The 12,644-nt window shown below is 38.2% G+C and overlaps 1 protein-coding gene across 8 annotated transcripts in view; it reads right to left on the bottom strand.

Annotated features, from left to right (window-relative positions):
- LOC150081336 (uncharacterized) overlaps positions 1–12,644 on the bottom strand; it is a 290,310-nt gene that overhangs the window by 8,998 nt on the left and 268,668 nt on the right. For 6 of the 8 annotated variants that reach the window (XM_090379683.1, XM_090379684.1, XM_090379686.1 and 3 more), the window contains 2 exons: positions 6,983–7,231; positions 785–889 (listed from right to left, as the gene is read on the bottom strand). In XM_090379683.1, the coding sequence (XP_090235809.1) occupies positions 785–889; positions 6,983–7,231 (354 nt within the window). Of the gene's footprint in view, positions 1–776; positions 890–6,982; positions 7,232–12,644 lie in introns of all 8 variants that reach the window. The other 2 variants (XM_090379685.1, XM_090379687.1) reach the window with 1 other exon arrangement.

The following is a 12,644-nucleotide window of genomic DNA, read 5'->3' as shown; positions in this document are numbered from 1 at the left end:
AAATTTTTTCAGTCTCTATTGAATTGTGAAATAATGCCTAAAATTTAGCAGTATCTTGTATATGCAATTCAAAAAGTCTCCTCTACCCCCTGAAATTATTCATTAAGAACCAATAAAACAGAATTTGCATCACTTTTTTTTTGTGACTTCTAGACCCAAATACAACATTCTAAGTGTGGTCATACCATCATCCTCTACAATGATGTGGAAAAGGTCTGATAAAGCACTGACAGAATACCATAAAGCTTCCTGGTTGCCTGTTCATGCTACTTCATCAACTTTCTACCTATCAAACTGATCCATCCATCTGTATGACCCCTCCTCAGTCTCTACTTTATTGCTGTGTTTAGTTTTGGTCACGAGCCACCCCCCACCTCCATACCATTAACAAACCCTGACAGCCACCCTTTTACCCCCATTATTGCCATTAAGGAAGACCAGAAAAGAAAGAGGGGGGGGGGGAAGCAGCAACCCTGGCTCCAATCCCAGAGGATCCTCACTTGCTACTCCAGTTCACTCCAAAGAATGCCCAACACTACCACTCTCCATCTGTCTCTTAGCCAGCCACTGATTCAGCACTCAAATATCTCCCATGCAATCCAATTTATGCAACTTCGTGTGTGTGTGTGTGTGTGTGTGTGTGTGTGTGTGTAATATTATATTTGTCTCTGTTGGATGTAACTGTCTTGTATCTAGCCACATAGTATCAACAAGTAATATATAAATAATATTTCTAATTTTTTTCTAAATTTATAATAAAAAATATATATACGTACATACATACCTCTTCCTTTCGCATCTTCTTATGTTTTTTATGTTTCTTGTGCTTCTTGTGCTTCTTATGCTTCTTCTTCTTCTTTTTAACTGCATCTGTTTCAGAATCCACTTCCTAACAAAATAATATAAGCACATAAATGAAAACTAAAAATACAGCTACAACTAAAATTTAATTAAGTTACAAAACCTGTTATTTCAAATAAACATTCCGGAAGGTACATCCTAAAATTAAAAAAAAAATGGGGTCCTACTTTACTTCTGCATGGGGGTAATAACTAGTCCTTTTCCAGGGGGGTAATCTCAGGAACCCATGGTGTTACAGGTGTATAGAAGGAAAAAGATTGTGAGCTGTTTGATAAGATAGGCTGCAGTGTTCCAGTAGGCACATCTTGAAATAGCAACTCTACTTAATAAGATAAATAATTTAAAAAAGGATAATATAAAAAAAAAAAATAGTGCACATGTATCCTGTACACACAAAAGATATTTTATGTGAAAACATATTTGACAAAAATGTGAAATGGAAATGATGCAAATTACGTCACTTCGCTAATGCAGTCACTAACATTTATTCGATAGAGTAAGTAGCGGGTGTGAACATGCTACTCACCGGTGGAACATCGAATGTCATCCATAATCAAGTGTTAAAAATCCTTTTTTAACGGTAATAGTTAACAGTTAACCATTAACCAGTTAATGTTAGTAAAAACTATATACTATATGTTAATAGTTTTAGGAGTATAACTACTAAACATATACTACTATATACTATAACTACTAATCATATACTATATAGTATATTATAACCATATACAGTGGATACCCGCTTTATGATTGGTTCACTGTACAATCAACTCACTTTACGATGGACTCTCCATAATAAAATACCGTTCACTATACAATATGTGGTAAGTGCCGTCATTGTCATCGTGTTTGGGAATTGAATTTTAATTCTATTAAACAGTGATTCTAATAAGCGAAAATAGAAGGAATATTATCCATAGGCTATAAAAGTAAAGGTATAAAGCACAAATTTATGCTTTACTACCCATACCAATTACCAAAATAAATTAAATGATACGTGAAAATTGAAAGAATATTTTCCACAGGTTAGCAAAATAAAAATAAATGTAGGCTTATGTGCATAGCTTAATTAATACTGTAATATGTACATACTAACTAATGCACAAAGAACACACCACACACAAACTACATATATGTACACACACCTAGACTATGACAATGCAGCATATATGTAGAGTACGAGTAGGTGTCTAGGCTATTGAATGAGTTTTAATATGTACAGTAAATTTTTGACTTGAACTGAATTGAAAACTGTGTTATAGTGAAACCTGTGCTGTTTGAAGCCGTGCTAAGCGGGGTATTGCTGTATACAGTATTTAAAATATTAACTATTATTACCACTAACTACTGCTAACGATCCAGTGAATACTCCTCCTATTTGCTGTTAGTAGTTATTAATAATAAAATTAACCAGTAATAGTTAGCAGTTAATTATTAACCAGTTAATGTTAGTAATTATCACTACTAACATTATACTCCTAGTCAACTATAAACTTAATGTTAGTATTAAAAAGTATATACTATACATTACTAGTTTTAGGAGTATAACTACTAACCGTATACTACTACATTCATAGTTAACTATATACTACACAAAGGACAGATACCTGGTTCCTGGGAAACGTGACTCTGTCACCCCTCTCGCTAGTGGACGAACCCACAGCTTGGCAGGTATATAGGTACACTGCATTCACATAGATGGTAATTCAATGTCAGTATGGATAAATGTCATGAGTTAACCATCTTTGAAAGAGGGATGTAGTGGGTTTTGTTTGTTATTTGGAGCATTAGCAACTAAGGCCATATTGCTCCGGGAATATGTGGTGGTCATTCCCTCACCTTTCCGCATCCTCTGTATTTGGTGGTGACGGGCTAGAACCCGGGTCTAATCAAGAAGTGTGTGCTATGCACTGCTGCTCCTTCCCACCTGGCTACGGAGGCGCCGATGTAGTGGGCGCCTGACGCATTGGTCACTATCACGGAGGTGGGACAGAAATTGCACTATCCCCATTCCACAGTATCAAGAGTGTATCAGGAATACGCCATTTCTGGAATGACATCTCATCATGGACAGCGCTGTGAGCAGAGAAAGGTAGCGGATTAACATGCCCATCAGTGCCTGTCTCGCATTGTTTCAGCCAACTAGAGCGACAGTGGCACAAATCTCCACTGATTTCAATGAGGGAGGTGCCAGAAACACCTCCACCAAGACCATCAGGCGATCATTAGCTGCAAAAGGTTATGAGAGTTGCCAACCCACCAGAGTCCCATTGCTAACACCATATACGACACAATACTATGCCTCAACTGGGTGAAAGAACATCGGCACTGGACCTTGGAGACAGGTCACCTGGTCCGATGAGTCCCATTTCCAGTTATTTCGAGCAGATGGGAGGGTGCATATCTAGCGAAAAGCTCACAAAGATATGCACCCATCATGTCAACAAGGAACTGTTCAGGCAGGTAGATGGTTGGTAATGGTCCTGGGTATGTTCAACTAGCACACGTTGGGACCTCTGGTACTTCTAGACGCATTTCTGAATGGTCCAGGTTATGTGTTCATCCTTGCAGACTATCTGCATCCCTTCATGGTCATCGTTCACCCACAGGGCAATGGACTCTTCCAGCAGGACAATGCACCCCCCTACAGAGCCATGGTGAGTTGAACATGGTTCGAGGAGTATTCCACAGATTTTACCACCATGAAATGGCCTCCCCATTCACCAGAGAAGAACCTTGTGGAGCATCTTTGGGATGCTGTAGAAAGGTCTGTTCGAGGTTTGGATGCTCCACCCAGGAATGTGATGGAATTATGGATAGCGGTGCAGCAAGAATGGATGGAAATACCTGTGGAACATTTTCGTGAACTACTGGACTCAATGCCTTGCCATGTGACTGCCCTTATCCAGGTGAAAGGTGGGCCTACCCATTACTAGATAGGTATCCCATGATTTCTGTCCACTCAGTGTACTATATACTACAAAGTATATTTAACCATATACTATATAGTTAATAGTTATACCATACAGTATAACTACTAACTGTATACTATACGAGGTGCTACCCTAAAGTTTCCAAAATGTATTTATAAAATAAATTACACTCGCTCTCTATGCGTTATTTGCTGTCACCTTCGAAGTAGTCCTTGAGAGCATAAACGCAGATCCCAGCCCTTTTCCCATGATTTGAATGTGTCCAGAAAATCCTGTCATAGTGTTCAGCACCACCTGCAATTTGGTTTGGATATCCTCTACGCTGTTAAATCTTCAACCCTTCAGCTTAATTTTTATTCTTGGGAAGAGGAAAGAAGTCGCAGGGGGACAAGTCTGGAAATAATGTGGGGGGAGGGGTGATTGTCATATTTGATGCCAAAAACTGCCCCCCCAGCGAGAGACGTGTGGGCTGGCACATTGTCATTATGAAGGACCCAGTTCTTTGTGCACCACTTCTCTGGACATTTCTTCCTGACAGCTTCCCTTAAGTACGTCAGGACATTGCAGTAGAACTTTGTGTTGACAGTCTGACCAGGAGGGATGACTTCCTTATGGATAATCCTGCCAACATCCAAAAAACAAATAAGCATAGACTTCACTTGCTCCTCACTTGTCGGGCTTCCTTTGGTTGGGGTGAAGGTGGGCTCTTCCACTGTGATGATCGATGCTTAGTTTCTGGGTCATACTCATATACCCAACTCTCGTCACCAGTGATGACCGTAGAGAAATGAAGTTTTGATCACTCCTGGCCCATTCTTGAAGATCTCTGCTAACTTCTATGTGATGTTAGTATCACTCAGTATCCGTGGCATCAATTTGGCCGCAATCCTTATCATGTTCAACTCGTCTGACAAATAAATCTGCTGACACGTGTCGCACAATAGTCCTACAATGCCACAAATGTTGTGGATGGTCCGCCAGCAGTCTTCATGGACCGCCGCCTGAGCTTTTGCGACATTTTCTGGGGTGGTGCTCAGTGATGGGTACCCAGAGCAATCGTCGTCATCAACCGACATTCGACTGTTTTTAAAACGGTTAAACCAATAGTAGGTCTGCATCGGACATAAAGCATTGTGACCAAAAGCTTTTTTCAACTGATGGGTTTCTGTTGCTGTATTGTTAAGAAGGAAACAAAACTTGATTCAAGAATGTTGTTCTATCACATCAGCCATCGCAAACTACACAACACACACCACCAAAGAACTGCGCATAAATATTCAATGACTCTATCCAGCCCGATGCCACGTGGAACACTGATTCACAAAGGATACATGCAGTGTTACCTCGCACCACAAGTCCGTACTAGACGTAGTTCCTGTGCAACATTGAAATTTCGGGAAACATTTGGGTAGCACTTCATATACTAGAGGTCTGCATGGACAGGGATCTGGCCCGACCCACACACCAGGTAACACGAACGATGTTCGGGATCAGCTCAGGTACTAATAATTGAAAGGAACTGTAATTTCAAACATTTCGGGCTATTTCTTACACACACACACACACACACACATATATATATATATATATATTTTTTTTTTTATTTTTTTAAAGGTTTTTTAGAAAAAATGTGTATTTTGTCTGTACACACTTTTAATTGCCCAATAAGGCACACTTTGCAGTCTCCAGAATCCACCTAAATTTGCACTCTTCTGTGGAAATAACTTGCCAGCAGTGCAAGAGTGTCGAAAGCAGCAACAGTGTTGACTATTTTATTTCTGCACATCAATTTTCAATAAAGCGCAAGTGAAGAGAAGGTGGCTGGTAGAGGTGGATATCGATATTCGTTTTGGAATTATATTAAGTTTGTTAAATTGAAAATTTATTATTTTCTTATTTTATAATTAATATTGATAATTATTTTGGATAACTATTATTGTTATATAATTATTAATATTGAATTTTGAATCTGAAAGTTTGTTTCTTTATTATTATGAAACTTCAGAAACTAATGCTGGCAATTTTATATATTTTATATAAAAAGCTTCAGTGGGGCCAGGATAAAAATCGGTTCGGGTATGGGTAATGAATTTGAAAAACAAATTCGGGCTTGGCCTAGGTTGGGCCAGATCAGGTTAACCTTTTATTCTTGCATTATATTACTATCCACTACTTACTCTACTGAGTCAACATCAGTGACTGAGTTAGCGTCATTTAGGAAGTAACATCATTTCCGTCTCTTAGTATGAATGATGTAATGTTTTATTCTCACACCTGCTACTTACTCTACTGAATCAATGTTAGTGACCGAGTTAGCATAATTAGCACTGTTCAAGAAGTGATGTTATTTGCTTTATTTCTGTAAGAAAATTTCGTTACCAATTGTTTTTGCTTCAGTTCAAAAATGTAGTTAAAAAGGGGGGGGGGGAAAGTAAACTACAGCCATTATCAACCCACTGCAGGATGGAAGCCTCTTCAACAATTCATGTTGAGGGAAATGGACCACAATCTGCCACGCTGGTCCAGTGCGGGTTGGCAGATCGACCATATTTAGCAGTCAGGGGCTTGAACCCAGGTCTACTCAAAGAGCATGTGCTACTGCACTCCTGCCCCTCAGCTACGGAAGCACAGTGACTGAGTTAGCATCATTTAGGAAATAATGTCATTTCTGTCTCTTAGTATGAACAATGTAATTTTTTATTCTCATGCCCGCTACTTACTCTACTGAATCAATGTTAGTGACTTGAGTTAGCATAGTAGTAAGATGTTTTCACATCAAAAGTTACTTGCAAAGTTAAGAGTATCAACAGTTCAATAGAGGTCCACAATCACTACTCCTGCAATAGACCATTCATGAACACACCAAACCCAAAGACTTAAACATGGCCAAATGTGGTTCACTGCTGTTCAAAGAGTAGTCATGCCATGACTACTGCAGGTGCAGTGACTGAGAATTCTACTAAACTGTTGATGTCCTTGAACTTTGTGACTTACATTTTTTGTGCTACCATACTTATAGTCAGTACTTCTACAAATATAAGAGTGCAATCTGACTACCTCTAGTCTACTACAGGTAGTTAGATTGCACTCTTATACCTGTAGCAGCACCAATTCAAGGTTTCCCCCACTGAAAAGATATTTTACTAACCATGGTATATATAAAATAAAGAAAGCACTTTGACACTTACTTCACTACTTTCTGATCCACTCTTTTTCATTTTCCTCCTTTTCTGATCTTCAGCTGGAGATTGGAGTTTATGTTTATGCTCTTTTTTCTTTATTTCTAAAACTGGAGACTTTTCTTTGTGATTTTCTTCGGTATAGCCTATTTGTGGGTTAACTCTCTGTAATACATCATTGTTTTCAATATCAGCATTCTTTGAATGTTTCTTTTTGGATCTTTTCTCTAATTTGGAGAGCTCTTCTTGCCTGGGTTCCTAAAAACCAAATAAAAAAAAAAAAAAAAAAGCTGCAATGTAACTGCACTAATTATTTTGAGTTTAATCAGTTATTAAAAATGGAAACATTTTACCAATAATTTTGAAAATTTTGGTATTACAAAGCAATCAATATTTAACTTTTGCTTAAATATTCATTTGCTGAATGAACACTATAAGTAGGGAATAAATAATAACAAAATGGTCCAAACCAACACAGTAAGCCATGATCTATTCTTCAGTATGTAACAAGAACTTTGTACTGATATGTAGCAGTAGCTTCCTTGATGTAAAACCTTCAAACCATTAATTAGTTGACATAAGCAAATTCAGTTTTGCTAGGAAAAATATCATGATAAACTGTCTGAAAAGAATAATTAGTGAACTGTTTAATCACTTAATGCGTATGGTTACGGATAAAGAGATTTTACATCGAGCTGACATTAAAACTTGCAGCAAGTTTTCCTGTCTTGGAGCTTTGATATTTTCTGTTCAATCTGAGAAAGACCAGTAGAGAGGGTCATAACCAATCGAATGGCTATGGCATGCCCTATATTTCCAAATGCAATGGAGGTTGTGGTAACATCCAATGAAAACTCAGGGAAGTAGTAACATCTAAATTGACAGACTGGGCCTTGTCTATCAACCTTGGTGCCATAACTCTCCTACAGTGGGCACACTCTCTGCATCATGTGACACCATGGTGATGTCCAGCATAACAAAGTTGACAGGATTAGACTCAGTCCCACACAGCTGGCACATAGCATTTATACTTTTAAATCCTAGAAAGGAGAAAATATGAAGAATCTTCATCAGAATGTTTCTAAGGTCAGTCAACAACAGGACTTTAGCCTAAACATCAACTGGGTTACAGTGAAGTATAAACAAGATATAACTGTAAAGTAAAACAGATAACACAATTTGCATATGTATATAAAATTTTATGTATAAAATATTGTAAGTAGAATGCGTGAAGGAGATTTTATTGAATTAAATCTAATGAATATATGGTATACACTGGGAGCGATATATGGTATGAAAAAGAGGAAGAAATGGACCGGAAATTAAAATAAAGATAAGAATTGAAAAAGCGACCAAGATGAAATAACATTATGGTGTCTTTCACAATTTCAGTGTCATCCACCGAAATTATGAAAAAGACAGCAATGTTCTTGCTTCTGTTTCTGACATGCTTTGTATGCTATGATGCACGTGTATGGTTGCCACGTGTTACGAGGGCAAATTTAGGTTTTGAATTTTGCAGTAAGATTATAAGGGAATGTGCCAATAAAAGTGGTTATAATGTGTTGTGCATACAGATCATAGATGACCTTACAGAAGCAAGCGAAAAGAATTGAAAAAACTGGATAGACTAAAGTAAGGAATATCGGTGATTTGATTTTGATTTGGTAGTTGTTGGCGCATCGGCTTCTGTGGCCATATTGCACCTCCCAAGGTTTTTGCAGTACTTTGATCCAAGCCCGAGGCGGGAATCGAACCCGCGACCTTTGGATTGCCGGGCAGGTACTTTACCCACCCGGCTAGCCCGGTCGGCAAGGAATATCGGTATAGACAGGAAAAAAGGGACTTACCGTTACTTTGTAAAACTGACCAAAAGACCAAGCTGGCGGGGTGCTGGTATATTTATGTGTGGGTCCTAGCATTAGGTGTGAAAAAGAAAATAAATAAATAATAATAATTTTTTTTTTTTTTTGTTATGGTGTCTGTATAGATTGAAATGAAATGGGTGGTGATGATGAGCTAGGTTAAATTCATGATGTCCAAACTGCCCAGGATAGTTAAGAAATATAATAGCTGACAAAGTAGCCATAAAAAGCAGCTAAACAATGTTAAGGTGAAAAATAGATTGGGTAAAATTAGAAAGTAGTGTCCCGCTATTGCGTTCGGTAGACTAATGGCTCACAGGACATAAGAAGTAGTGGTTAGTAAAGCAGAAAGATGAATGAAGTAGAGATAAGTAGTCTAGAAAACTTGTACCGACCAATTGGCCTAACACACTGTATTAAACATGTATATATTGTAATCATATTTAATTTTAACTTTCATTTTTCACACATCTGACCTTAAATACATGATGCACTCACTCCCAGACCTTCGTTCAGGGTCCTAACTATAGGAACAGGTTTGCAACCCCGAACTACCCAAGCCCAACTACTTATCTCTACTTCATTCATCTTTCTGCTTTACTAGCCACTACTTCTTATGTCCTGTGAGCCATTAGTCTACCGAACGCAATAGCGGGACACTGTTTTCTAACTTTACCCAATCTATTTTTCACCTTAACATTGTTTAGCTGCTTTTTACGGCTACGTTGTATAAAATACTTCAATTTGACTACCCACTATTGCTTTGAGAAAATCATCAACAAAAATGAAATGCGGTGTTTCTGTAAATCCCTAAAACCATTAAAAACAGAGAAAGCATTAAAGTCAAGAATTGGAAAAGAATTAATGCTCTATTGTAAAACAGTCAGACTGGTAGGAATACTGATAGAGTATGTTCATTTGTGGAGTAATGACACTGATAACCATATGAACTGTACAATGCAGCATCGGTAACTAGCCATGCAACATGTTAGAGTTCAAGGACAAATTGGGGATGTTACACGATCACTTCCACTGTACATGTGCAAACTGCAATACAACAACAACAAAAAAAAACAATAAGAAAACCTGAAATTTTTTCTATTAGTATACATCTACATAAAAGTGATAACATTAAAAGAATGTTATCTGTGATTACAAACATTAAGCAGTGTGTGTGTGTGTGTGTGTTGTTGTTGTTAATTGGTTTTTAGGAGCATTAGCAACTAAGGCCATATTGCTCCGGGGATATGCGGTGGTCATTCCCTGACCTTCCCGCATCCTCCGTATTTGGTGGTGACGGGCTCGAACCCCGGTCTAATCAAGAAGCGTGTGCTACGCATTGCTGCTCCTTCCCACCTGGCTACGGAGACGCCTTGTGTGTGTGTGTGTGTGTGTGTGTGTGTGTGTGTGTGTGTGTGTGTGTGTGTGTGTGTGTGTGTGTGTGTGTGTGTGTGTGCAAATACATAGTACTATTTTGCCACCCTTCAATTCTCATGTATCTAGTTACCTTCCTCTCATATCCACTTCCCTCCTTCAAACACAATTTAAATTCATGAAATTAGTGATGAAAACAGAGCATACCTGGAGAAATAATTATAACTTATACTGCAGACAAGCAAAAACTCAAATTAATCTTAGCTCTTTTAATAGAGGAAGACTGGAATAATGGAAATTGACAGGCTGCTGACAAAAAATACTAAAGAAAGAAATCTGATTCAGTTGCATCCATTAAAAAGATTTGGTTTATCATTAATTTACTGCAAAACATGTCCTTTGCTATATCTGATTACAATAACCTATTAATTTCAGATAGTGGAAGACTTTTGGTATATCATTCCATCACCCAAGGAGCATTTCAATATAGGAGTGTCTTGAACTTTGGTTTTGGACTTAAAAGCTATTTGTCTTCATTTATAAAGAAGGAAAAGTCTAGTAACAAATGTCTAAATGTTGCAGTGGCCAAATCACACAGGTGGTTTTTCAATTGTAAGTAAATGAGAATGCATAAGATACATGTGTCCTATCCTTAGTTTGGCAAAAGTTATTTCTTCCTTTTTGACCATTCTCTCACTGGACTGCCACTGCTTTAGTTCTTGCTTAATTTAAATGCTCCATATCTTCTGCCACTTGCTGTTGACCTGAATGTTGTTCTTATAGTCTGCACGTGGCACTTTAAAGGTTGAATTTATGGGGCTTGTTGCTGTTTTTGCTGCATAATCAGCTTCAATTCCCATGTGTCCAGGAACCAACAAAACATTGTGTTTTATTTCTGCCTGATGAGTTTGGTTAGTATAATTTGAATTTTCCTTAGGATTGGATGATTAGTTTTTTTTGAGCACATTGTTTAGCTTGTATTACACTGAGCAAGTCTGTGAAAAATCACTACAGAGAAAATTTGTCATATTTGGTTTATCATTAACCGCACTGCTTGCAGCTGAGCTGTAAAGATGCTATACTGTAGGGAATTGTTATACTACAATGGTATCAAGACTTAGCACACCTAAGTTGGTGTCAGTTTTGGAGCCATCTGTGAATATTTGCATGTATGAATTCTTCACTAAATATGCAGCCATTGGAAACTACTTGATAGAGATCTTTTCCCCAAGGAGAAACTACCTGATAGACATCTTTTCCCAACAGATAGGAGGGAGGGAGAGAGAGAGAGAGATTGTATCCCAGGAAGGTTTTGGCATGCTTGATATACCGTATTTTCCCATGTATAAGACACCTTTTTTCGGAAAATTTCGGGTCTAAAAACTGCGTGCGTCTTATACAGTGGTTGTAGATTTTTTTATTTGCATTTACCACTTTTTCGCGCTTGTTGTCTTTGCACTCATTGTTTCGCACTTGTTACCGATATATTAGGTTATCGTTTTGCCACATTCTGCCCAGAAATGGCTCAGAAAAGATTTTCGTGCAGTGCTGAATTCAAGTTAAAAGTGATCCAGTTTGCAAAAGTGAATGGAAATCGTGCTGCTGAACGTAAGTTTGGTCCTCCTCCAACTGAGAAAACAATCCGAGACTGGCTACGGGAAGAAGAAGAAACCCCTATTGAAAACGCCACAGCAGAAGAAGGCCATTAGAGGCAAGTCAGCAAAATTTGATTTAGAGACAGAATTGAAGATATGGATTGAGGAGCAAAAGGCAATTGGAATTCCTGTGTCCACAAAGATGGTTCAGCTTGAGGCAAGAAGAATTGCTGATGAAAAAGAAGTTACTGATTTCAAAGGAGGACACAATTGGTACTTCAGGTTCATGAAACGGAATGGACTAAGCATACGTACATGCACCAGACTTGCCCAAAAGATGCCTGAAAGCTATGAGCAGAAGGTCCTTGAATTTCATCGTTTTGTCATTCAATGTCAGAAGACACATAAATTTGAGTTGGGACAGATTGCAAATATGGACAAAGTCCCCCTTCAATTTGATGTCCCAAGTAACAGAACTGTTGATAAGAAGGGGGTGAAAACTAACTGTGAAGACAAGTGGACACGAAAAGAGCCATTATACAGTTGTTCCAGCTTGTTGTGCCGACGGAACTAAGCTGCCTCCTATGCTGATTTTCAAATGCAAAACAATGCCAAAAGAAGACATTCCTCGAGGAGTGATTTTCCACGTTCATGACAAGGGTTAGATGGATCAGGATGGGATGAAGATGAAGATCTGGTTTGAGAAAGTTTGGAGCAGGAGACCAGGTGGGCTCTTATGCAAACCTGCCCTAGTGGTGCTTGATCAGTTCAAGGCACACATAACAAAAAATACAAAGAAGATTGCTGCAGAGCAAAAAACAAAACTTGCCGTCATAC

The sequence above is a fragment of the Mastigoproctus giganteus genome, chromosome 8 (genome assembly GCF_048544385.1).
Source record: "Mastigoproctus giganteus isolate SK-2022 chromosome 8, ASM4854438v1, whole genome shotgun sequence".
NCBI lineage: Eukaryota > Metazoa > Arthropoda > Arachnida > Uropygi > Thelyphonidae > Mastigoproctus > Mastigoproctus giganteus.
The sequence above is the reverse complement of the archived record's forward strand: the minus strand, read 5'-3'. Positions and strand labels throughout refer to the sequence as shown.